General features: G+C 45.0%; 1 protein-coding gene across 1 annotated transcript in view; it reads left to right on the forward strand.

The window, feature by feature from the left end:
- Window positions 1–25,024, forward strand: part of NPHP4 (nephrocystin 4) — a 354,636-nt gene that overhangs the window by 314,947 nt on the left and 14,665 nt on the right. The window contains exons 26-28 of the mRNA XM_073603693.1: window positions 11,878–11,963; window positions 18,830–19,001; window positions 21,962–22,141. Coding sequence (XP_073459794.1) covers window positions 11,878–11,963; window positions 18,830–19,001; window positions 21,962–22,141 — 438 coding nt within the window. The remainder of the gene's footprint in view (window positions 1–11,877; window positions 11,964–18,829; window positions 19,002–21,961; window positions 22,142–25,024) is intronic.

A 25,024-nucleotide genomic window follows, 5' to 3' on the forward strand; every position in this document is an offset into this window, starting at 1 on the left:
AAGAAATCTTTAAATATGGCGCCTCTAAACGCATTGGAGGCGGAGACCCCTTCTTATAGTCCGATTCCAGCTAAAGCCTAACTAGTGTTAGAATGCCCCCCAAACACCTATAATAACGAACCTGTGTAAAAATGATGTACAGTATATACACACTCCCCTGTGTCAGCCAGGAGCAGCTGCAGGGGAGAGGTGAGAGCACCCCGACACCAGCAGCAGCTGCAGGGGAGAGGAGAGAGCACCCCGACACCAGCTGCAGGGGAGAGGAGAGAGCACCCCGACACCAGTAGCAGCTGCAGGGGAGAGGAGAGAGCACCCCGACACCAGCAGCAGCTGCAGGGGAGAGGAGAGAGCACCCGACACCAGCAGCAGCTGCAGGGGAGAGGAGAGAACACCCGACACCAGCAGGGGAGAGGTGAGAGCACCCCGACACCAGGAGCAGCTGCAAGGGAGAGGAGAGAGCGCCCCGACAACGGCTGGGAAAGTCAGGTGCAATGACGTCACCCATAGGCTTCCATGTCCCTACTGTTGACGAGCGCTCCCTCCTCTCCCCTGCAGCTGCTGCTCGCTGGCACAGGGGAGCCTGATCATGTCCAGATACCGGGCTGGAGCGGGATGAAAATAGGTATATACATCTTTCTCACAAAGGTTAGTTGGTATCGGTGTCGAGTGGGACATTTTGAGTGCCGGTTCACACACAGTTGTGCTCATAAGTTTACATACCCTGGCAGAATTTATATCTTGGCCAGTTTTCAGAGAATATGAAATGATAACACAAGAACTTTTCTCTCACTCATGGTTAGTGTTTGGCTGAAGCCATTTATTATCAATCATCTGTGTTTACTCTTTTTACATCATAATGACAACAGAAACTATCCAAATGACCCTGATCAAAAGTTTACATACCCCGGTGATTTTGGCCTGATAACATGCACACAAGTTGACACAAAGGGGTTTGAATGGCTATTAACCCTTTCGCTGCCAGCGCAGTTTTTGAGTTTTTTGCACACATGTTTAAATAATCATTTTAGGCCTGAAGATTACACAAAACCCCAAATATTATATATTTTCTGAAAGCAGACACCCTAGAGAATGAAATAGTGGTAGTTTCAATTTTTTTATGTCACATAATATTACTGCAAGGGTCTAGGAAATGCAATATTTCAGTAAAAAACACACTAACGTGAATTTTAGGGCAAACAAGCGCAATAAATGACCCAAATTAAATTTTTGTTAAAATATAAAAAGACGAGGTTGCGCCGAGTAAATAGATACCCAACAAGCCAAACCTTGAATTTTATTTTTTTGCGCCAGAGAAATGGCGTCAAACTTCAGTACCCTATATTTTTTATAGGCGACGCTTCAAAGGCCCCCTATAGCTATCAGTTTAGTGTTTTTACAGAGGAGGTCTGGTGCTAGAATTATTGCTCTCACTCATACGCGGCGATATGTATCGCAATTAACGTTTTCACGTGTAGGCGCCCACGACGCATGCGTTTACATTCTTGCGTGTGTATATGTGGGGGGGGGGCCTCAAATTTTTTTTTTTTTGGGGGGGGTTTGAAGTGCTTGGGTGTAACTTTATTTTATTTTTTTCTTTTACTTAACTTTTTTTTTTTTCATCACATAGGGGGACAAACAAGAAATCAAAAATTCTGCCGGGGTATGTAAACTTATGAGCGCACCTGTGAATGAGACGTGGGAACCAATGAGATTCCAGGGCGGGTTCCCGCGTCTCATACAACTCGCACGCCGTTCACACTGCCCTATGCGAACAGCTGCGGGGTGTCAATACTAAGTTAATGACACCCCCAGATCGGTTCGCATATCGCAGGTGCGAACTGTGAATTTCGGACTGGAATCGGATCGCGTTGGGTGTAAACACCCATGTGATCCAGTTCTGGTGCGGACACCAAAAAAAGAAAAATTCAGCCATACAATCTGTATAGGGGAATCTGCATGGCACCGCCATCCTAAGTAAGGGTAACAGGCAGTGGAGCCTTGCGGCTTCACTGCCAGTTTCCTACTGCGCACGCGCAAGCAGCGCGGCGCTCTGTGAATGGCCCCGTGGTGTTCTGGGGACACACACAGTTCCCAGAAGGCAATGGGGCTGCTCCCCGAGGAGCAGAACACTCCGTGCAATAGGAAGAGGCAGATTAGGAAGACTGCCTAGCAACAAGGGTTCAGGTAAGTTTACATTTTTTTTTTTTTTTTCAAATGTTTTTTTTACATTTTTTTTTTTTAGGATTTTTGGTGAATTTTTGTTTTTCAGGGTGGCCCTCCACTTTAAATACAGAGTGGTGCAGGCAGTGTCCCCCATAGCAGGATTTCACTTCCTATGGCTCCTGTCTGACAACAGTTTGCTTATTAGTCTTACAAAAAGAACAGAAAGAATATCAAGTTTTCCCCTCCCCCCCCCTCCCTATAGATTTCAGTGGGTCCCTTCCTTGAACTTCTCCCCAGACCTGCTGAAATGTATGGGGAGCAAACGTGATATTATTATTATACAGGATTTATATAGCGCCAGTGATTTGCGCAGCGTTCAGTTCTTTTCATAAGACTAATAAACTAACTGTTGTCAAAAAAGAAGGCATAGGAAGTCAGATACTGCTATGGGGGGACACCAACAGAGAAAGTGGGGTCACCCCCCCCCCCCGTGGAATACAAATACAGAAAATGTAACAGCACAAACCACGACCAATGAGCTATTCACAAAATTAATATATGAAAAACAAGTGCATCAATTTCCTCCGATGAATAAATAAATATGTGTGTCGATTCTTATATTGCATTGAATAAATAAATATGTGCAATAAATCACATTTGAAGCACTGGACACGTAGTTTGAACAATCATTTCGCATAATTTGGATGAATTAATTTTATGTATTTCAGTAGATTTTATTGGAAATATTTTATTACATGTTTTATTTATGATTTATTGCACATATATATTTATTTATTCAATTTATTTATTATATGAATTGATACATGTATATTTATTTATTCATCGGATGAAATTGATGCACTTGTTTTTTTTTTAATATATATTTATTTGGTGAATAGGGATTTGTTGTGACTCCAACTGCTACATTTTCTTATGAATTTGTAGTCAAGGGATATTACTTGATACCTCTTTATAGACAAAAACTGCTACTCTTTATATTAGAGGGGCCTGTGTCTCTTCGGCGGCCGTCCATTGTAACAAAGCCCCGCCTCCTCATCCATGATAGACGGAACACTGGTTCAGTTTCCCAGCATTGTATCAGTGTTCAGTTGACTGTCTATCATAGATGAGGAGGCGGGGCTTTGTTACAGAGGACGGCCATCGAACAGTTAAGACTGCATGACACAGCGGGAGACACCCGCTGTGTGTAATCAAGGTACTGGCGAGGCTGCAGATGGGCACTGATGAGGATACAGATCATGGGCACAGTGAGCCTTCATTGTTGGCGCAGTGAGGCTGCATTGTTGACACTAATGAGGCTGCAGATGGGCACAGTGAGGCTGCATTGATGGCTCAGTGAGGCTGCAGTGTTGGCAGTGATGAGGCTGCAAATGGGCACAGTGAGGCTGCATTGATGGGCACTGACGAGGCTGCAGTTTTGGCACAGTGAGACTGCAGTGTTGGCACTGATGAGGCTGCAGATGGGCAGTGAGGCTGCATTGTTGGCACTGATGAGGCTGCAGATGGGCACAGTGAGGCTGCATTGATGGGCACAGTGAGGCTGCAGTGTTGGCAGTGATGAGGCTGCAAATGGGCACAGTGAGGCTGCATTGATGGGCACTGATGAGGCTGCAATGATGGGCACAGTGAGGCTGCAGATGGGCACAGTGAGGGTGCAGATTCGCACAATGAGGCTGCAGATTGGCACAGTGAGGCTGCATTGTTGGCACTGATGAGGCTGCAAATGGGCACAGTGAGGGTGCATTGTTGGTGAGTGAGACATAACATTATCTTTTAAAGTATTATTTCATTATAGTATTTTATTATGAATTGGGGGGGGTTGTCGGCACAGAGCGTGACCTCCCTGAAATGAGTTCTTGCAGGTTGGGATGTCTGCACGACTAATAGTTGTCCTGTGGACAGATTCTCCCCCCTGAGCTGTGGATCTCTGCAGCTCCTCCAGAGTTACCATGGACCTCTTGGCTCTTCTCTGATGAATGTTCTCCTTGCCCGGCCGGTCAGTTTAGGTGGACGGCCATGTCTTGGTAGGTTTGCGGTTGTGCCATACTCTTTCCATTTTCCGATGATGGATTGAACAGAGCTCCGTGAGATCTTCAAAGCTTGAGATGTTTTTTTTATAACCCAACCCTGCTTTATACTTCTCCACAACTTTATCCCTGACCTGTCAGGTGTGTTCCCTGGCCTTCATGATGCTGTTTGTTCACTAAGGTTCTCCAACAAACCTCTGAGGGCTTCACAGAACAGCTGTATTTATACTGAGATTAAATGACATACAGGTGGAATCTATTTACTGATTAGGTGACTTCTAAAGGCAATTGGTTCCACTAGATTTTAGTAGAGGTGCACCGAAATTTCGGCCGCTGAAAATTATCGGCCAAAAACTGTTTTTTCATTGATAGCAAAAAAACAGCCGATACAGAAAGGGGGCGGGGTCAGCCCCGGGTGCCGTTCATTCCCTCCTCTTCCCCACTCGCCGCGAACTCCGCATGTCACAGAGCTAAATTGTCCGGGCCGCAGTAACAATGTTCCGCCTCCTGTGACAGACGGCACACAGATCCAATGGCGGGACATTGAATCAGTGTGACGTGATCACAGGAGGCGGGACATTGTTACTGCAGCCCGGGCAATTCAAACCCTGCTCCGTGACACGCGGAGATCGCCACTCTGATACAGGCACTGGTGAGGCTGCTGGGCACAGGCAGGCTACATATGATGGGCACTTATGAGGCTGCATATGACGGGCACTGGTGAGGCTGCTGGGCACAGGCAGGCTACGTATGACGGGCACTGATGAGGCTGCATATGACGGGCACTGGTGAGGCTGCTGGGCACAGGCAGGCTACATATGATGGGCACTGGTGAGGCTGCTGGGCGCAGGCAGGCTACATATGATGGGCACTGATGAGGCTGCATATGACGGGCACTGGTGAGGCTGCTGGGCACAGGCAGGCTACGTATGACGGGCACTGATGAGGCTGCATATGACGGGCACTGGTGAGGCTGCTGGGCACAGGCAGGCTACATATGATGGGCACTGGTGAGGCTGCTGGGCACAGGCAGGCTACATTTGATGGACACTGGTGAGTCTACATATGATGGGCACTGGTGAGGCTGCTGGGCACAGGCAGGCTACATATGATGGGCACTGATGAGGCTGCATATGACAGGCACTGGTGAGGCTGCTGGGCACAGGCAGGCTACATATGATGGGCACTGATGAGGCTGCATATGACGGGCACTGGTGAGGCTGCTGGGCACAAGCAGGCTGCATTTGATGGACACTGGTGAGGCTGCATTGATCTCCTGTACTATATCTGTAGTCTCTGATTATCCCCTGTACCATGTCTGCTAGAGGTGCATCGAATGGAAATTTTGCTAATACTGTTAGCAATGTGTTTAAGTTTAAGTAAGAGATTGCAGACATGATACAAGAGATGGTCAGAGATTGCAGACATGATACAAGAGATGGTTAGAGATTGCAGACATGATACAAGAGATGGTCAGAGATTGCAGACATGATACAGGAGATGGTCAGAGATTGCAGACATGATACAGGAGATGGTCAGAGATTGCAGACATGATACAAGAGATGGTTAGAGATTGCAGACATGATACAAGAGATGGTCAGAGATTGCAGACATGATACAAGAGATGGTTAGAGATTGCAGACATGATACAAGAGATGGTCAGAGATTGCAGACATGATACAAGAGATGGTCAGAGATTGCAGACATGATACAAGAGATGGTCAGAGATTGCAGACATGATACAGGAGATGGTCAGAGATTGCAGACATGATACAAGAGATGGTCAGAGATTGCAGACATGATACAAGAGATGGTTAGAGACTGCAGACATGATACAAGAGATGGTTAGAGACTGCAGACATGATACAAGAGATGGTTAGAGATTGCAGACATGATACAAGAGATGGTCAGAGACTGCAGACATGATACAAGAGATGGTCAGAGACTGCAGACTGCATTTTTCTTGACCTTTCTTGCACTAAAGGTGCCAATAATGGAAAACAATAAATTCATATTCATTTAAATTGATGATATTAATTAAAAAGTTGAATATAATACAATTATATATAAAAATAATATAAATATTTTTTTTAAAAACTGCTATTTTCAGCTTAGTGCATCCTTCATTTTTGGTATCGGTTTTCAGCACCAAAATTTCCATTTGGTGCGCCCCTAGATTTTAGTTAGGGGTATCAGAGTAAAGGGGGCTGAATACAAATGCCCCCCCCCACACTTTTCACATATTTATTTGTATCATTTATCATTTTCCTTCCACTTCACAATTATGAGCCACTTTGTGTTGGTCTATCACATAAAATCCCAATAAAATACATTTACGTTTTTGGGTGTAACATGACAAAATGTGGGAAATTTCAAGGGGTATGAATACTTTTTCAAGGCTCTGTATATATACAGTATATTCACCCTGGTGAATGTGCTGTGTTGCATAAGTAATTAAAAAAAATAATAGTAATAATGATAAAATAAAATAATAATCACAAAAGTTCCGGGACAGAATCAGAACTTCTTTGGCAGATATCCGCTGTGATTTGTGTCAGTGAGCTCAGCTGTATATATTTAGCTGTTTGCTCGGAATTCACTTTAAATACGATCTGCCTGAATAGAAATAAAGGAAAACTGGAAAAAAAAAGAAGCAGTCATTGCTGACTTGTTGCTTAGGTTCTCGTTCCTGGGTTATCATCTTTATCTTCCATACATTTGTGATAATAATCTAACCATGTTTTTTTGTTTTGTATTTACTTGGAGCCATCCCTTTAAACCCCCCATGTAGTCGCTCGGTGTGATTTACATGTGATATTTTTTTTTTCTGACATTCCAAAGTCCCATTTCTGAGGTTTTCTTCCCCAGGAAAGTCGGGGACAATCACTCAGTCACTTGTCTGCAGAGAATGGCGGCTGACACAATGCTCGGTGACACCGGGAATAATTACACCGTTTTATCTTGTAGCTTGTCCTATTCTTCTTCCTACACTTCCAATCAGCATCACAATCACACGCCGGGCGGCCGGGCGCTGATGTCAGTGATGGGTAGATTCCAACAACCTTTACAGTTAGGTCCAGATATATTTGGACACGGGCACGATTTTCATAGTTTTGGCTCTGTATGACACCAGAATAAAGTGAAAACCAAACAATCCAAATGAATTTGAAGTTCAGACTTTCAGCTTTAATTCAAGGGGTTGGACATAAATATCAAGTACAAATTTTAGGAACTGCAACCATTTTTATACACAGTCCCTCCCCCCATTTTCAGGGGCTCACATGTAATTGGACAAATGAATATAATCCTAAATAAAATGTTCATTTTTAATATTTTGTTGGGAATCCTTTACTGGCAATGAGTGCCTGAAGTCTGGAACCCATGGACATCACTGAAGACCGGCTTTCCTCCTTTCTGATGCTTTGCCCGGCTCTATCTGCAGCTGTCTTCAGTTGTTCTTTGTTTGTGGCTCTTTCTGCCTTTAGACCCCTTTCACACCGAGGGCGTTTTGCAGGCGCTGTAGCATTAAAAATAGCGCCTGCACTCCGCCCTCAAACAGCTGCAGCATTGCCTCCAGTGTGAAAGCCTAAGGGTTTTCACACCGGAGCGCTGCGCTGGCAGGACGTCAGGGAAAGTCCTGCAAGCAGCTTCTTTGGAGCGGTGAAGGAGCGGTTTGTTTACCGCACCTCCACCGCTGCTCCCCATTGAAATCAGTGGGGCAGCGCTGGGATACCGCCGGCAAAACGCCGCTATTGTGGCACATTGCGGGCGGTTTTAACCCTTTCTCGGCCGCTAGCGGGGGGCAAAAGCGCCCCCGCTAGCGGCCGAAATGCGCCGCAAATCCGACAGTAAAACGCCGCTATAAATAGCGTTTTACCGCCGACACTATAGGCGGCTCAGTGTGAAAGGGGTCTTAGTTTTGCCTACAGCAAGTGAAATGCTCAGTTGGGTTGAGATCAGGTGATTGACTCGGCCATTGCAGAATATTCCTCTTCTTTTCCTTTGGAAGCTCCTGGGTTGCTTTTGCTGTGTGTTTTGGATCATTGGCCATCTGTACTGTGAAGCGCCGTCCAATCATTGGCTGAATCTGGGATGACACTATCTCTCCTAAACGCTGCAGAATTCATCCGCCTGCTTCTGTCTTCTGTCACATCATCAATAACCACCAATGACCCAGTGCCACTGGAAGCCATGCATGCCCATGCCATCACAATGCAAGCTCCACCATGTGACCATAGATGACGTTGTGTGCTTTGGATAATGAGCTTTTCCAAGCCTTCTCCACACTTTTTTCTTCCCGTCTTTCAGCTACAGATTAATCTTAGCTTCATCCGTCCAAAGAATGCTTTTCCAGAACTGCTCTGGCTTTTTTAGATGTTTTTTGGCAAAGTCTAATCTGGCTTTTCTATTCTTCAGGCTTATGATTGGTTTGCACCTTGCAGTGAACCCTCTGTATTTGCTCTTGTAAAGTCTTCTCTTGATTGTAGACTTTGACAATGATAGCCCCACCTCCTGGAGAGTGTCCTTCACTTGTCTCCACCTCCTGGAGAGTGTCCTTCACTTGTCTCCACCTCCTGGAGAGTGTCCTTCACTTGTCCGGATGTTGTAAATGGGTTTTTCTTTACCATAGAGAGGATCCTGCGATCATCCACCACTGTTGTCTTCCGTGGACATCCAGGCCTTTTTATGTTGTGAGCTCACCAGTGTGTTCTTCTTTCCTCAGAATGTACCAAACTGTTGATTTCGCCACTCCTAATGTTGCTGCTATCTCTCTGATGGATTTGTTTGTTTTTTGCAAAAAAGAGGGAGGGTGGGACTTTAGATGAGGTGCGTGGGGTAGAGCCAGACAAAACCATATACATATGTAAAAAAATGGTACTCTTTATTAGACCAAAGATAGGGCATGGATCAACCCATATAAACGCATAATAGCACATTGGCATATAAAATACAAAGTATCAACATGCATATTAAGGATAGCCACCAACATGACACAGAAAGTTTTTTTTTTTTATCCCCTTTTAGTACATGGATGCACTTGCTCCTGATGAGTGGATAGAAGTCCACGAAACGTCGTCGAGCTTATTTTGATGCATCCATTTCATATTTATGATTCCAGATGGTTTTTATTGCTCTACCGCCCTGACATAATGTTATGCCTACTCTATTTGAGGGACTGTGATGTATAATATTTACTTTCTGTGTCATGTTGGTGATTATCCTCAATATGTATGTTGATACTTTGTATTTTATATGCCAATGTGCTATTATGCATTTATATGGGTTGATCCATGCCCTATCTTTGGTCTAATAAAGAGTACAATTTTTTACATATGTATATGGTTTTGTCTGGCTCTACCCCACGCACCTCATCTAAAGTCCCACCCTCCCCCCTCTTTTTTGCTAAAGCAACCAGGGATGGAGGCGCAATATTCCCCGTTGCGTCTCATTTAAAGTCCCAAATATTCCCTTTTTTCTTTGTTTGGTTTTTGGAGCCTTGCAATGGCCTGTTTCACTTGCATGAACGCATGATGTAGGTTCACAGCAATTGATTCCAATTGTAAATACCACACTTAGAATCAACTCCAGACCTTTTACCTGCTTAATTGATGAAGAAATAACGAAGGAGTAGCCCACACCTGACCATGAAACAGCTTTTAATTTAATTGTCCATTTACTTTTGGTCCCTTGAAAAAGGGGGGGGGGGGGGTGGCTATTCTTAAGCGCTGTAATTCCTAGACCCTTCCCCCGATTGGGATGTACATACCCTCAAATTAAACCTGAGATTGTGCACTTTCAGCCCATATCCATTATATAACTATGGCTTGGATATGTTTTGGTAAATATCTAAAAAAAATAAAATTGTGCCTGTGACCTAACTGTATATTGTAAATGTTTGTGACCTTACCAATGTTATGCCATGATCATGTCATAGACTTTTCATTTTAAAATGGTTCTAAAGGTTTTTTTTTAATAACAAGCATGTTATACTTACCTGGTCTAATTGTTTTTTTACAGAGCAGCCCCTATCATCCTCTGTTCGGATTCCCCGCCAGTGCTCCTGGCTCCCCTCCCCCCACCCCACCGAGTGCCCCCATAGCAAGCCGATTGCTGTGGGGACACTTGTGCATGCTCACCCCTGAGCCGGCTCTGTGTGTCCATTAATACATGGAGCATGGCTCGGCCTGCCCCCTGCTCCCTCCTTACTTGCTGTGGTTGGCCGCTGCTGCCTCTCTTTCCAGTGAGGATAGAGAGAGCAGAGAGCTCTTGTGCACATCTCTTGATTAGGATTGAGCTAGGCAAGTATAAGGTGGGCTGGGGCTGCATCCAGAAGGTTTTTTACCTTAACGCAGAGAATGTACCAAGGTTAAAAAAAAAAACCTATACCACTTTAACAATGGATGCATTTCAAATGGTTATCTTACAGTCCAATGAGCTTGTGTTCTGTATATGCAGAAGCACAGCTCAGTGTACACTTTTGGTATCTGCTGAGATGAATGAACTCCTGCGCATGATCAGTTGTGACATCATTTAGGCCCGACCAATCAAAACTGACAAAGATCAGCCCTCTGAAGAACACCGCGTGGAGATGGGAGTTCTGGAACACCCCAGCACTAGAGTGGTAGTTCCGCTTTAAAATCAACTAAATACATTTCAGGTACAATTAAAACAAATGGTGTTGTTTAAAAAGAGCAGCCACAGCCTGTGTAGAAAGGCCTCCTCTCTGCCAGCATGCTGCAGAAAAGAACCTTCGCTCTTTTAGTGGAAACAGTGGTCTCTCTACAGAGGTATGATATGCTCCCGGCTGAGTTAGAGCTCTCCAATAACCGCAGAGGATTAGCTCTGCTGGTTGCAGATCTGTCAGACCTCTACACAGAGAGCAGGGGTATTTCCTACATGCTGGCAGGGGACAGGCTTTTCTACTTTTGCTGTGTCTGCTTTCCCTTAAAAAATGAATTATGAGACCTTTCAAACCTTTTGTTTTGATTCACCTGGAATGTATTTAGTGGATGTAACCTATTGAATTAACGGTTTGCCAAAGCAGTTATATGGAAGGCATGCTGTGAATGATATATGTCACAGTTGCTTGTGCTCTCAGCCGAACTATCAAGCCATCAAATGGCTGGTGTCATAACTGATCACATGTGGTGCACCAAAGCAACTGCAGATCAAACAGAGGCTAAGATGGCAGCTTCCTTGGCTGTAAAGTATAGGAGGATACCTGTACTTTCAAAGAAAGTAGTGTTATCCGTTTTGGCCACCCTGTGCCCCAGGTATGTATTTGCCTGATCTGAGCAGCTGCAGCCTGGAAGGCTGTTTAGATCTGCCGGACAAAATATTTTCCTCCTTGGCTGTGCTTGCACAATCGATCCATATTAACCTCTGTAGGGTCGTCTCACAGGTTTCCTGTATTATAGACAACCCCATAGCAGTCCACAGGAGGTTACCTAAAATAACAACTGCCCTGTATTGACCAGCTCAACCCAAAACCCATCACAGGATCACAGCTGGCTTCTTATTTGGAGACTCCAGCAGTGGTCCCTCCACCGGAATTAAGTGTTTTAATGGTTATCGGGCAGTGCAGAGGTTGATGAGTGGAATACATGCAATCATCAAAGACAATTGGCAACAAGGTCATTCTGTTTTCTTCCTCAATTTTTTTTAGGGTCATGGAGAACCCCAAGATGTGTTTGTGAAAGTTGCTGGAGGGCCCAGTCCACAGATCAAGAAGTTCTTTATTGTTCTTTATACGTAAGTCATCCTAAGTGCTATTGACTAATATTGCAATTTTCTATAACCAATGCCTGCTTTTGGGGTTCAGAGGGGAAATAATCTGGGGATACATAACTACAGATTCCCATGTTTTTGAGGTTGGCCTCTGCTGGAGTTACTCACCTTGGGATCATGGAGAATATACAGACTCATTCAGCAGGAAGTAATAATCAGCACATCCCTTCTATGACATCACTGCCTTATCAAGGAAGTACCATACAACCTCATTGGGATATCTTATGAGGGAAGTGCCAAACTCCCCCATTGGGATAACTTATGGAGGAGGTACCATACTTCCCCATTGGGATATCTTATGGAGGAGGTACCGTACTTCCTCATTGGGATATCTTATGGAGGAGGTACCGTACTTCCCCATTGGGATATCTTATGGAGGAGGTACCGTACTTCCTCATTGGGATATCTTATGGAGGAGGTACCATACTTCGTCATTGGGATATCTTATGGAGGAGGTACCGTATTTCCCCATTGGGATATCTTATGAAGAAGGTACAATACTTAGTCATTGGGATATCATATGAAGGAGGTACCATACTTCCTCATTGGGGTATCTCATGAAGGAGTACAATAGTTAGTCATTGGGATATCTTATGAAGGAGGTACCATACTTCATCATTGGGATATCTTATGAAGGAGGTACCATACTTCATCATTGGGATATCTTATGAAGGAGTTACTGTATTTCCCCATTGGGATATCTTATGAAAGAGGTACGATACTTAGTCATTGGGATATCTTATGAAGGAAGTAGCATACTTCCCCATTGGGGTATCTTATGAAGGAGGTACCTTACTTCCCCATTGGGGTATCTTATGAAAGAGGTACCATACTTCCCCATTGGGATATCTTATGAAGGAGGTATGATACCCCCCCATTGGGATATCTTATGAAGCAAGTATCGTACTTCCTCTTTGGGATATCACTCAGTAATAAATATACTACTTTGTTATCAGGTCAATGACATCACAGGGTGGGGATTATCACTATTTTGCTTCCCATGACTTCAAAAGCAGTATCTCCATTGGAACCTGCTGGTAGCCTGGAGGTTACCCAATAGGAGGCAGTTGGTGCTGTCTTTGGGTTCAGGCTTACGTTATAGACCTGGTCAGTGGTGCCTTGTACCAGTTTGTACAAGTTCATTAATACACCAGACGAATCATATATTGAGTGATTATCGACTCCAATCTACTAAACACCCGGTGGGGCAGATTGTTCATTAATCGCTGATCTCTAACCACTGACTGATCTCCTTTAGTCTCATTTGTCCCTAGGAAGTCTCCATCTGTGCATACACCCATCAGTCTGTAAGGGTAAATAGTGCCAACCTAGGGGGGCTTGCCAGGAGACAATTGCAGATTCCCTGAAAAAGCACTGAGCCAATTCTCTGAGAAGGGAATTACGTTTCTAGGGAGCAATCTGTACAGTTACCAAGTATCTAACACCTCCAGCATTGCCAAGGTTTCATTGTTCCAAGGATTAAAGAAAGTGAAGTTTTACAAAGCTGCTAAATATTTTACATATTTTGGTTTATATTGATCCTCTCCAAAACTTGATACTTAAAGAGGAACTGCAGTCTGCTGGCATAATTTGTAATAAAAATATCTTTGCCATTCTGAAGCTTCCCTCCAACCACTTTGCATATTATATTATATATACTGTGATTCTGTACTCGCCAAATACGCTGCAGAAATCTCCCTCCATTGAGTCTGGCTGCAACCATTTTAACTGTGGGCAGCTGAAACTGCTGTCTGTTCACTTCCTGGATTTACACAGACACACAGAGGCACACCTCCAGCTCTGCAGTTCTCATTGGCCCTCATCATGAGGGAGCTGCCAAGTATGTAGCTCTGGGAATTTTCCTCCTGAGAATAGCAGTGCACTTCCTGGTATGTGAGGGTGCCTAGGCCCTCCTGTACCTACAACCGCTTGGCTGTATATCAGCAGGAAGAGATCTCAGGCACTGCTGCCTCTGGCCTCGAGAGATTTGGTGATGTCACCACTGTGCTGCTCAATGTTCTCCTTGCTGAAGGCTGTGGCTTAAGGAAGCAAAGCCCTGCCTCTACCAAGATGGCCGCCTCCATATAGCGACAGTGCAGAACAAGGCATGGTAAGCCAGTAATGCAGGAGCGATGAGCTGCAGGGAGGTCACAGGCACTACTGGTGAATAGTCCCTTGGTCTCTGTTGGCCTTTTTTTTTGTACACAACTTCCAGAGTTCAGTTCCCCTTTAAATTTGGATTACTAGACTCAGCTTTCTCTGGATCATAGATTGTTCTACTTTCCTCGCTGCATATTATCCTGGTGGACTTTTCTGTTTTTACATTAAGTAACAGTTGATATTTAGAAGTTTGTACAGGTCACAACGCACCTCTGAAAATAACAGTTTGCAGGACTCAGCAACACGGAAAATAGGCCAAATGATAACTTCACCACTTAGAAGGGGAATAACCGGCCATTAAATCAAGTTGTCTGTTCCCGCCACAAAACATCTGCCTGACGGGAAAGGTTAGAGAACGTAAATTTAGAACCGATCGACAAACTAACGTCACCTGCTAATCCGAGAGTACCTGTACCTCCTGTACTGACCATCCTTTACTTAAAGGAAACGTACAATGTAGAATGGCCTTTTGTCAATTTTATTCAACTTAAATGAAGACATTTTCATGTTTCACAAAAGAGAACATACAAAAACAGGCAGTCTTTTCACATTTCATGTATTGTGTATATACACTATATTTTCAAAAGTATTGGGGCACATGAACTTTAATGACATCCCAGTCTTAGTCCGTAGGGTTCAATATTGAGTTGGCTCCGCCCTTTGCAGCTATAACAGCTTCAATTCTTCTGGGAAGGCCGTCCACAAGGTGTGTCTATGGGAATGTTTGACCATTCTTCCAGAAGAGCATTTGTGAGGTCAGGCACTGATGTTGGATGAGAAGGGCCCAGCCCGCAGTCTCCGCTCTAATTCATCCCAAAGGTGTTCTATCGGGTTGAGGTCAGGACTCTGTGCAGGGCAGTCAAGCACCTCCACCCCAAACTCGCTCATCCTTGTCTTTATGGACCTTGCTCTTCCCACTGACTACCAATGTAAGGAACATTCTTCCCACTGATCACCAATGTAAGGAACATTCTTCCCACTGATCACCAATGTAAGGAGCATTCTTCTCACTGATCACTAATATAAGGGACATTCTTCCCACTGATCACCAATGTAAGGAACATTCTTCTCACTGATCACCAATGTAAGGGACATTCTTCTCACTGATCACCAATGTAAGGAACATTCTTCTCACTGATCACCAATGTAAGGAACATTCTTCTCACTGATCACCAATGTAAGGAACATTCTTCTCACTGATCACCAATGTAAGGAACATTCTTCTCACTGATCACCAATGTAAGGAACATTCTTCTCACTGATCACCAATGTAAGGAACATTCTTCTCACTGATCACCAATGTAAGGAACTTTCTTCTCACTGATCACCAATGTAAGGAACATTCTTCTCACTGATCACCAATGTAAGGAACATTCTTCTCACTGATCACCAATGTAAGGAACATTCTTCTCACTGATCACCAATGTAAGGAACATTCTTCTCACTGATCACCAATGTAAGGGACATTCTTCTCACTGATCACCAATGTAAGGAACATTCTTCTCACTGATCACCAATGTAAGGAACATTCTTCTCACTGATCACCAATGTAAGGAACATTCTTCTCACTGATCACCAATGTAAGGAACATTCTTCTCACTGACCACCAATGTAAGGGACATTCTTCCCACTGACCCCTGATGGACTAATCTTAGTAGGGGTTCCCCAAGACCTAAAAATTATTACAAGGGTTCCTCTGGGGTAGGAAGATGGACAAAGACTGGCTTGGGACATCTCCACAACCTATGAAGGAGATCTGCATTATCATGGTGGCTGTTTAGCTTGCCTCTACGACAGTTAATAATTTTTTTATTATATAATATTTTTAATGTCATTTTTAGCTTTTAACTAAGTAAATTCTCTAAATTTTCCTGTTTAAAGTTTTTCTTTCTGGTTTTAAAGAAGCCCCAATCTTTAGAATATTAATCTTGTCTTTAGCGCGGCCCCCCCCGAACACCCTTGCGATGGACGTTGCAGTTGTGCGGCTCTCCTCGGTGATCTATAGTCACGCAGTCGTATATTTCTGTGACCGTTACATTTTTTTCAGCTTCCAAATGAATTTATTGATATTTGCGGCCTGCCTCTGCGTTTTCTCAGCGCACGGCATATTTATTTTCTTTATTGTCTGCATCCAATTTCCATTAAATAAGAATATCTTGGGTGAAGTCTGAGAAAAGTAATGGGCTGTCTTCCCCTTTTCATTGTGTCGCGTTTTATGGCGCCGCAAATTCAGCCGGAAACAAGTTTATAAAAGAGCCAATAAAAACGTCAGTGCCAAGTACCTTGTTTTATGGCGGGCTCGGTGTTTGGTACGAAGATAAACAGCCGGCATTACATGGTTAATTGTTTAATTTTGTTAGCGCTCAGATATCATATACCAATCGGCTGAAATATCTCCTGGAAATTTATAGAGCCAAGGTGAGTCTAAGCAAACGCCATCATAATTATAATCAGGTTTTCTTCTTGTAAACCAGGGCTCTGCAAACTGTTTGCCTTTTCTCCTGCATCATGGTGGGCGGGCAACTCTAACACAGCAAGCTCTCTTCTGCTTTCATTTGGACATTTTTCAGCAGTGATATCCAACTGATGATGTAGACCGCATGTGTCAAACACAAGGCTCAGGGGCCGACTCCGGCCCGCCAGGCCATTTCATGTGGCCCTCGCACCTCTCCTGCAGCTGCGGCACCCCTCTAGTCTGCGCCCAAACCTTGTCTCAGCAGTCGGCAGCAGAGAGAAGGACAGAACTCCTCCTACAGATCCTGCGCTTCTCTGTGCAGCCGCTCAGAGGCCCATCTATGCAACCCCCCTCGTCTTGACATTTAACAGCAGAGAGAAGGATAGAACTCCTCCTACAGATCCTGCACTTCTCTGTGCAGCTGCTGAGAGGCTCATCTAAGCCCCCCCCCCCGTCTCGACATTCAACAGCAGAGAGAAGGATAGAACTTCTCCTACAGATCCTGCACTTCTCTGTGTAGCTGCTGAGAGGCTCTTCTAAGCCCCCCCCCCCCTCGACATTCAACAGCAGAGAGAAGGATAGAACTCCTCCTACAGATCCTGCAGCTCTCTGTGCAGCTGCAGCACCCCCTCCTCTCCGTCTCCTCTGGTCTCAGTATTCGGCAGCTGACCTTCCTGCAGCAGCTGAGAGGCTCGTCTCTGCCACCTCTGTGGCTCATCTCATCTTATAGTGTTTTTTTGCTTTAAAAGTGTATTTTTTCCAAAATAAAAATTCCAAAGCACAAATACCACGTGACATTAAAAAATTGCAACGATTGCCATTTTATTCTCTAGGGTCTCTGCTTAAAAAAAATATACATAATGTTTTGGGGGGTTCTAAGTAATTTTCTAGCAAAGAATACAGATTTTTTTTTAAAAAGTGGTAATGCCAGTATTAGGGGTCCTCTCTGTAGGGCTCATCCACTGAATACATGTATATAGCAGTGGGGTGAGGGCTCTGCGGTAAGCTGGGATTTGTAGGCATTAGAGGGTTGCGGCTTATCTAACCCAGACAGGATGTGATTGGATAAACGACTGTCACTTTATTTTCTCTGTCATTTATTTTCTATCAGTCCTCATCACTCGGCCCTGCTGGCCAGCAAAAAATAAACACCTAATAAAACCCATTTCTATTTCTTTACTAAACAGAAGTCTCAGTTGATTTACATTGTAATTCATTTAAATAGAAGCTTCTTATCACTCAGGCTGCATCTACAGTTCTGGTCCTACTCTAATGGATGGGAGTAGCAGCATTGTGACATCATCAGTGATATATGGGATTAGCAGCATTGTGACATCATCAGAGATATATGGGAGTAGCAGCATTGTGACATCATCAGTGATATATGGGAGTAGCAGCATTGTGACATCATCAGAGATATATGGGAGTAGCAGCATTGTGACATCATCAGTGATATTTGGGAGTCGCAGCATTGTGACATCATCAGTGATATATGGGAGTCGCAGCATTGTGACATCATCAGTGATATTTGGGAGTCGCAGCATTGTGACATCATCAGTGATATATGGGAGTAGCAGCATTGTGACATCATCAGTGATATATGGGAGTCGCAGCATTGTGACATCATCAGTGATATATGGGAGTCGCAGCATTGTGACATCATCAGTGATATTTGGGAGTAGCAGCATGGTGACATCATCAGTGATATATGGGAGTAGCAGCATGGTGACATCATCAGTGATATATGGGAGTCGCAGCATTGTGACATCATCATCAGTGATATATGGGAGTAGCAGCATTGTGACATCATCAGTGATATATGGGAGTAGCAGCATTGTGATATCATCACTGATATATGGGAGTAGCAGCATTGACATCATTATCAGTGATATATGGGAGTAGCAGCATTGTGACATCATCATCAGTGATATATGGGAGTAGCAGCATTGTGACATCATCAGTGATATATGGGGGTAGCAGCATTGTGACATCATCAGTGATATATGGGGGTAGCAGCATTGTGACATCATCAGTGATATATGGGAGTAGCAGCATTGTAACATCATCAATGATATATGGGAGTAGCAGCATTGTGACATCATCAGTGATATATGGGAGTAGCAGCATTGTGACATCATCAGTGATATATGGGAGTAGCAGCATTGTGACATCATCATCCATGATATATGCGATTAATTCATGTTATCTGACACAGGGACCGATGGCTGGCAGCTCCAATCCAGGTCTGGCAGATCTACATCCATTCCCTGAAGAGGGTGGACCTCAGCTGTGTAACCGGTCAGCTCACGCAAATGTCTCTGGTCCTTCGAGGGACGCAAGTGGTGCGCAAAGTCAGAGCGTACACGTCTCACCCGCATGAACTGAAGGTCAGTCATTTCTACTTCACTCCAATTATACATTAAAAGGGACATCGGGCCTGTCTGCCGAATGCCTGTAACTTCTTCACCTAACCGTCCCACTTGCTACATTTCCACATTTCCTTATTGTTCTATCCCAGGGGCCTCCAAACCTATGAAACAAAGGCCAGTTTATTGTTCTTTAGACATTAGGAGGGTCATACTGTGGCCAGTGGGAGTAGAAATTGTCTCATGTTTGGTATTATGGGAGGAATAGTGCCCCATCATTGGTGTCAGTGGGAGGAATAGTACCCCATCATTGGTGTCAGTGGGAGGAATAGTGCCCCATCATTGGTGTCAGTGGGTGGAATAATGCCCCATCATTGGTGTCAGTGGGAGGAATAGTGCCCCATCATTGGTGTCAGTGGGAGGAATAGTGCCCCATCATTGGTGTCAGTGGGAGGAATAGTGCCCCATCATTGGTGTCAGTGGAAGGAATAGTGCCCCATCATTGGTGTCAGTGGGAGGAATAGTGCCCCATCATTGGTGTCAGTAGAAGGAATAGTGCCCTATCATTGGTGTCAGTGGGAGGAATAGTGTCCCATCATTGGTGTCAGTAGGAGGGATAGTGCCCCATCATTGGTGTCAGTAGAAGGAATAGTGCCCCATCATTGGTGTCAGTAGAAGGAATAGTGCCCTATCATTGGTGTCAGTGGGAGGAATAGTGCCCCATCATTGGTGTCAGTAGGAGGGATAGTGCCCCATCATTGGTGTCAGTAGAAGGAATAGTGCCCCATCATTGGTGTCAGTAGAAGGAATAGTGCCCCATCATTGGTGTCAGTAGAAGGAATAGTGCCCTATCATTGGTGTCAGTGGGAGGAATAGTGCCCCATCATTGGTGTCAGTAGGAGGGATAGTGCCCCATCATTGGTGTCAGTAGAAGGAATAGTGCCCCATCATTGGTGTCAGTAGAAGGAATAGTGCCCTATCATTGGTGTCAGTGGGAGGAATAGTGCCCCATCATTGGTGTCAGTAGGAGGGATAGTGCCCCATCATTGGTGTCAGTGGGAGGAATAGTGCCCCATCATTGGTGTCAGTAGGAGGGATAGTGCCCCATCATTGGTGTCAGTAGAAGGAATAGTGCCCCATCATTGGTGTCAGTAGAAGGAATAGTGCCCAATCGTTGGTATTAGTGGGAAGAATAGAGACCCATTGTTGATGTGAGTGGGAGGAATAGTACCCCATTATTGGTATCAGTGGGAGGAAAATTACCTCATCGTTGGTGTCAGTAGGAGGAATAGTGCCCCATCATTGGTGTCAGTGGGAGGAATAGTGCCCCATCATTGGTGTCAGTAGAAGGAATAGTGCCCCATCATTGGTGTCAGTAGAAGGAATAGTGCCCCATCATTGGTGTCAGTAGGAGGGATAGTGCCCCATCATTGGTGTCAGTAGGAGGGATAGTGCCCCATCATTGGTGTCAGTAGAAGGAATAGTGCCCAATCGTTGGTATTAGTGGGAAGAATAGAGACCCTTTGTTGATGTGAGTGGGAGGAATAGTACCCCATTATTGGTATCAGTGGGAGGAAAATTACCTCATCGTTGGTGTCAGTAGGAGGAATAGTGCCCCATCATTGGTGTCAGTAGGAAGAATAGTGCCCCATCATTGGTGTCAGTAGGAGGGATAGTGCCCCATCATTGGTGTCAGTAGGAGGGATAGTGCCCCATCATTGGTATCAGCGGAAGGAATATTACCTCATCATTGGTGTCAGTAGGAAGAATAGTGCCCCATCATTGGTGTCAGTAGGAGGGATAGTGCCCCATCATTGGTGTCAGTGGGAGGAATATTACCTCATCATTGGTGTCAGTAGGAGGGATAGTGCCCCATCATTGGTGTCAGTAGGAGGGATAGTGCCCCATCATTGGTGTCAGTAGGTGGGATAGTGCCCCATCATTGTTTCACCCCAAACTCGCTCATCCATGTCTTTATGGACCTTGGTTTGTGCACTGGTGCTCAGTCATGTTGGAACAGGAAGGGGCCGTCCCCAAACTGTTCCCACAAAGTTGGGAGCGTGAAATTGTCCAAAATGTCTTGGTATGCTGACTCCTTAAGAGTTCCCTTCATTGGAACTAAGGGGGCCAAGCCCAACCCCTGAAAAACAACCCCCACACCATAATCCCCCCTCCCCCCCACACACCATAATCCCCCCTCCCCCCCACACACCATAATCCCCCCTCCCCCCCACACACCATAATCCCCCCTCCACCAAATGATTAGGAGCAGTGCACAAAGCAAGGTCCATAAAGACATGGATGAGCGAGTTTGGGGTGGAGGAACTTGACTGTCCTGGTCTCAATCTGACAGAACATCTTTGGGATGAATTAGAGCGGAGACTGCGAGCCAGGCCTTCTCATCCAACATCAGTGCCTGACCTCACAAATGCTCTTCTGGAAGAATGGTCAAACATTCCCATAGACACCCTCCTAAACCTTGTGGACGGCCTTCCCAGAAGAGGTGAAGCTGTTATAGCTGCAAAGGGCGGAGCCAACTCAATATTGAACCCTACGGACTAAGACTGGGATGTCATTAAAGTTCATGTGTGTGTAAAGGCAGGCGTCCCAATACTTTTGACAATATAGTGTATGTGAGATAGGGACCTTAGATTGTAAGCTCCTGGGTGTGGGGACTGATGTAAATGTACAGCATGTAAAGCACTGTGTAAACTGTCAGCACTAAATATCTACCTGTAATGATAAATAATAACACCACACAGTTAAGTCATCTCTGCTCACTCTGCTCTCTCCACCTACCAGCAGATCACCTCTCAGTACAGACTGATTGGCTCTCAGTGCTGCCCCTCCCTCTCCTGTAGTGCTGTGAATGGTCTGGAGGCTGGCCACATAAGTTGAATGTAAAATTAAATGTTATTGCGATGATTGGTGTATTTTATTATCCTCCCAGAATTCAGTTGAACCCTTTGTGTGGTGTATAGGTGGATCCCAGTGACGTGTTTATTCTCCCGCCGAACGGCATCCAAGACCTTCACATCGCTGTGCGCCCCAACAAAGCCGGCAGCAGATTCATCTACCTCAACCTGGTAGACGTTGACCAGCATCAGCTGGTAGCCTCCTGGTTGGTCTGTGTAGTGAGCCGGAATCCCGTTATTTCTAAGGTGAGCCGCGGATTTCAATGTTCTTTTAAATTGAATTTAAATATCGGGAACCATATCTGCGTTGTGTGCCTTTAATTGGTTGTCACTCCCGGTGTGATTTAAAGAAACTGTGCATTTGCTATTTTATTTTCCATTTATATACTGTATACACTGCACACATCATTACAGATTCTGACCTGCTTCTGCTCTGTAAATTCTGAGAGAGGCCCATAAATGTAAAGCTGACTGTAGAAACACACATTTTTTCATAACATCAAAGCCAGATGGCAGGTATTACTATAGTTTTTAGAGTTTAGAGTACTAGGGGTATAGGTTGGAACCTCTTTTAGGTATTCATTGCCATCTGTGACTCTGTTGGGGAGAGTTCTCCTTGTTGAGTACCTCAGTGACATCCTGGTAAGAAATGTGGAGAATAGGGTCACCAGGACAGGAGGACACCCACTGCAAGAAAACCTCACCAATGGGGACAGGCTAGGGTGGGACTTACAAAGTCTTACCAAACAAATTGGAGAAGATGACACCATGTGGGCCAAGATGGCCGCTTGAAGCCCATCACAGGGGACAACCTAGTCTTCAATGAGCTCCTGCCAGACTGAGAACGAGGCCTAGCTCCCTCTTCGGGTCTACAGACCTATTGCAACACAATAGAGGAAGGTGGAAAAATGGGAGTAGACAACGCCATGTTGGCCAAGATGGCCGCTTGGAGCCCATCACAGGGGACAACCTAGTCCTCCATGAGCTCCTGCCAAACTGAGAACGAGGCCTAGCTCCCTCTTCGGGTCTACAGACCTATTGCAACACAATAGAGGAAGGTGAAAAAATGGGAGTAGACAACGCCATGTTGGCCAAGATGACCACCTGCAGCCCATGACGGGACAACCTAGTCCTCAACATGCTCCTGCCAATGAGCTCTTGCCAAACAGAGGAAGCAACACAGCACCCTCTTCGGTAAATTCTTTTAGGTATTAATTTCCATCTGTGGCTCTGTCGGGGAGATTTCTCCTCATTGAGTGCCTCAGTGACATCCTATTAAGAATAGTGGAAAATGAGGTCACCAGGACAGGAGAGCACACAAAGCAAGAAAACCTAACTGCCATCCCAGCACCTAAACTGTGTCTTTGCCCCCATTGGAGGAAAAAGAGGGTTTGGGACTTTAAATGAGGTAGATCTAGCATGGCTAAAAGATGAGTCAATGTAACAAGACATGTTTTATTCATTAAAAAACATGACATGGCCATATGAGTACAAAAATAGTAAATAAGCATAACAATCACATATTATTGACCAGATATTCATAAAAACAATCATAGCAACTTGGAGATGACATATTGAGGTATCGGACAATTGTCCATAGTAAATAATCGCTTAAAAAGCAGCATGGTGGGGTATCTTGGGAGTGGATGAAATAAAACCATCTAAAAAGAAAATGGTGCAACAAAACTTTTTGTGGTTTCCTACCACATCATCAGGGGCGAGTGCACCAATGTCCCCATAGGAGAGGCTTCCCATCGCTTCCTGTCCCTCTGACTCTCACATTGCCCGTTCATTGATACAATCTCTCCAATGGGGACAGACTTACAAAGAGTATCACCAAAAAATGGGAGTAGATGACACCATGTTGGCCAAGATCGCCACCTGGAACCCATCGCAGGGGACGACCTAGTCCTCAATAAACTCCTGCCAGACTGAGAAAAAGGCCTAGCTCCCTCTTCGGGTCTACAGACCTATTGCAACACAATAGAGGAAATGTCAAAAACCATGAAATCAGGCCGAGACAGAAGTACAGTTAAATCACACTAGTTTAATAATAAATGTAAAAAGAACAAACGTAGTCAAAACATAGTCAAAGTTCAGTAACCGGAACGGATAGTCAGCCAAGCCAGAAGTCAGGGAACAATGTAGTGGAACAGCAAGCAGGATCTGGAGCCAGAAGGGATGTCAGCAAAGCAAGTCTTGAATAGGATCGCAGGAGATAGTTTCTGTGATGTTGACCAAGGCGAAGGGCAGGACAACTTAGGTAGGCAGGACTGACGAGCAGGATATCATCAACAGCTGAGTAACTGTCTAGAGATAGGAGCTGGCAATTAGCCGACAGCTGAGTGGCCAGCTCAGAGAAGGAAGGGCTGAGCCCAACCCTGGCAGGAAAGTGGGAAAAAAGGGAGTAGACAACACCATGTTGGCCAAGATGACCACCTGCAGCCCATGACAGGGGACAACCTAATCCTCAACATGCTCCTGCCAGCCTGAGAAAGTGACACAGGACCCTCTTCAGGGATGCAGACATATTGGAAAACCATGGAGGAAAGTGGGAAAATGGCAGTAGAGGACACCATGTTGGCCAAGATGACCACCTGGAGCCCATGACAGGGGACATCCTAGTCCTCAACATTCTCCTGCCAGCTGGAGAAAGTAACACAGTGCCCTCTTCGGGCATGAAGACATATTGCAACACAATGGAGGAAAGTGGAAAAATAGCGCTAGACACGTAGGCTTATCTAATTGGAATAGCTGTCTTAAAGTACTGATGTTGATGTAAATCATGGGTGCTCAACCCGTGGCCCTCCAACTGTTGAGAAACTACAAGTCCCATCATGCCCCGGTCTTTGGGAGTCATGCTTGTACCTGTCAATCTTGCAATGCCTCATGGGACATGGGTAGTTCTGCAACAGCTGGAGGGCCACAGGTTGAGCACCCATGATGTAAAGGATTTGGTTTCTGGGCAGGCAGCTTCTACACCCCAGAGGATCTCCACAGTCACCTTGGCTTGTAATGTAACAAAAACTGAAATTGAAGAGCCACACCATGGCTAAGAGGTCCAGATACAACTTTACTCTGATAAATCAAAGATAAATCAAATAAAGTATCCAACTTCTTTTGGCGGTC

This window comes from Aquarana catesbeiana, linkage group LG10 (genome assembly GCF_042186555.1).
Source record: "Aquarana catesbeiana isolate 2022-GZ linkage group LG10, ASM4218655v1, whole genome shotgun sequence".
NCBI classification, from domain to species: Eukaryota; Metazoa; Chordata; class Amphibia; order Anura; family Ranidae; genus Aquarana; species Aquarana catesbeiana.